Genomic DNA, 347 nt, shown 5'->3' on the forward strand with positions numbered 1-347 from the left:
TCTCCAAGAAGCCTTTTTGGTAAGTAAAAAAAAATAAAAAATTCTCTCCGTAAGTGACCACAGAAAAGACCTTTCTCCTTCTCTTTCCCTCCGCAACAGCAACCCAACCAGATCCTCGAGGAAGTGACCATACGAGGCAGGCACTGCTTCTGCAGGAGGACGCTCCTTCCTCCTTCAGAGCCGGACACCAGCTCCTTCGAAATGGTCATTGGCGGAGGTATCCTCGGAGGACCAGGTACGAGGGCGAGGCTGAGGGCTTTCACTAGGGGATGGGGTGTGCGTGCGTGCGTGCGTGTGGGGGGGGGGGGTGAATGTGTTTTTACAGATACACAAACTCACGTACAAAG

General features: G+C 52.7%; 1 protein-coding gene across 1 annotated transcript in view; it reads left to right on the forward strand.

Annotated features, from left to right (window-relative positions):
- LOC119586076 overlaps positions 1–347 on the forward strand; it is a gene marked incomplete at its 5' end in the record, with an annotated part of 5,922 nt that overhangs the window by 2,327 nt on the left and 3,248 nt on the right. Inside the window, 1 exon segment of the mRNA XM_037934777.1 lies at positions 100–235. Within this exon segment, the coding sequence (XP_037790705.1) occupies positions 100–235 (136 nt within the window).

This window comes from Penaeus monodon, chromosome 20, assembly GCF_015228065.2.
Source record: "Penaeus monodon isolate SGIC_2016 chromosome 20, NSTDA_Pmon_1, whole genome shotgun sequence".
Taxonomy (NCBI): Eukaryota; Metazoa; Arthropoda; class Malacostraca; order Decapoda; family Penaeidae; genus Penaeus; species Penaeus monodon.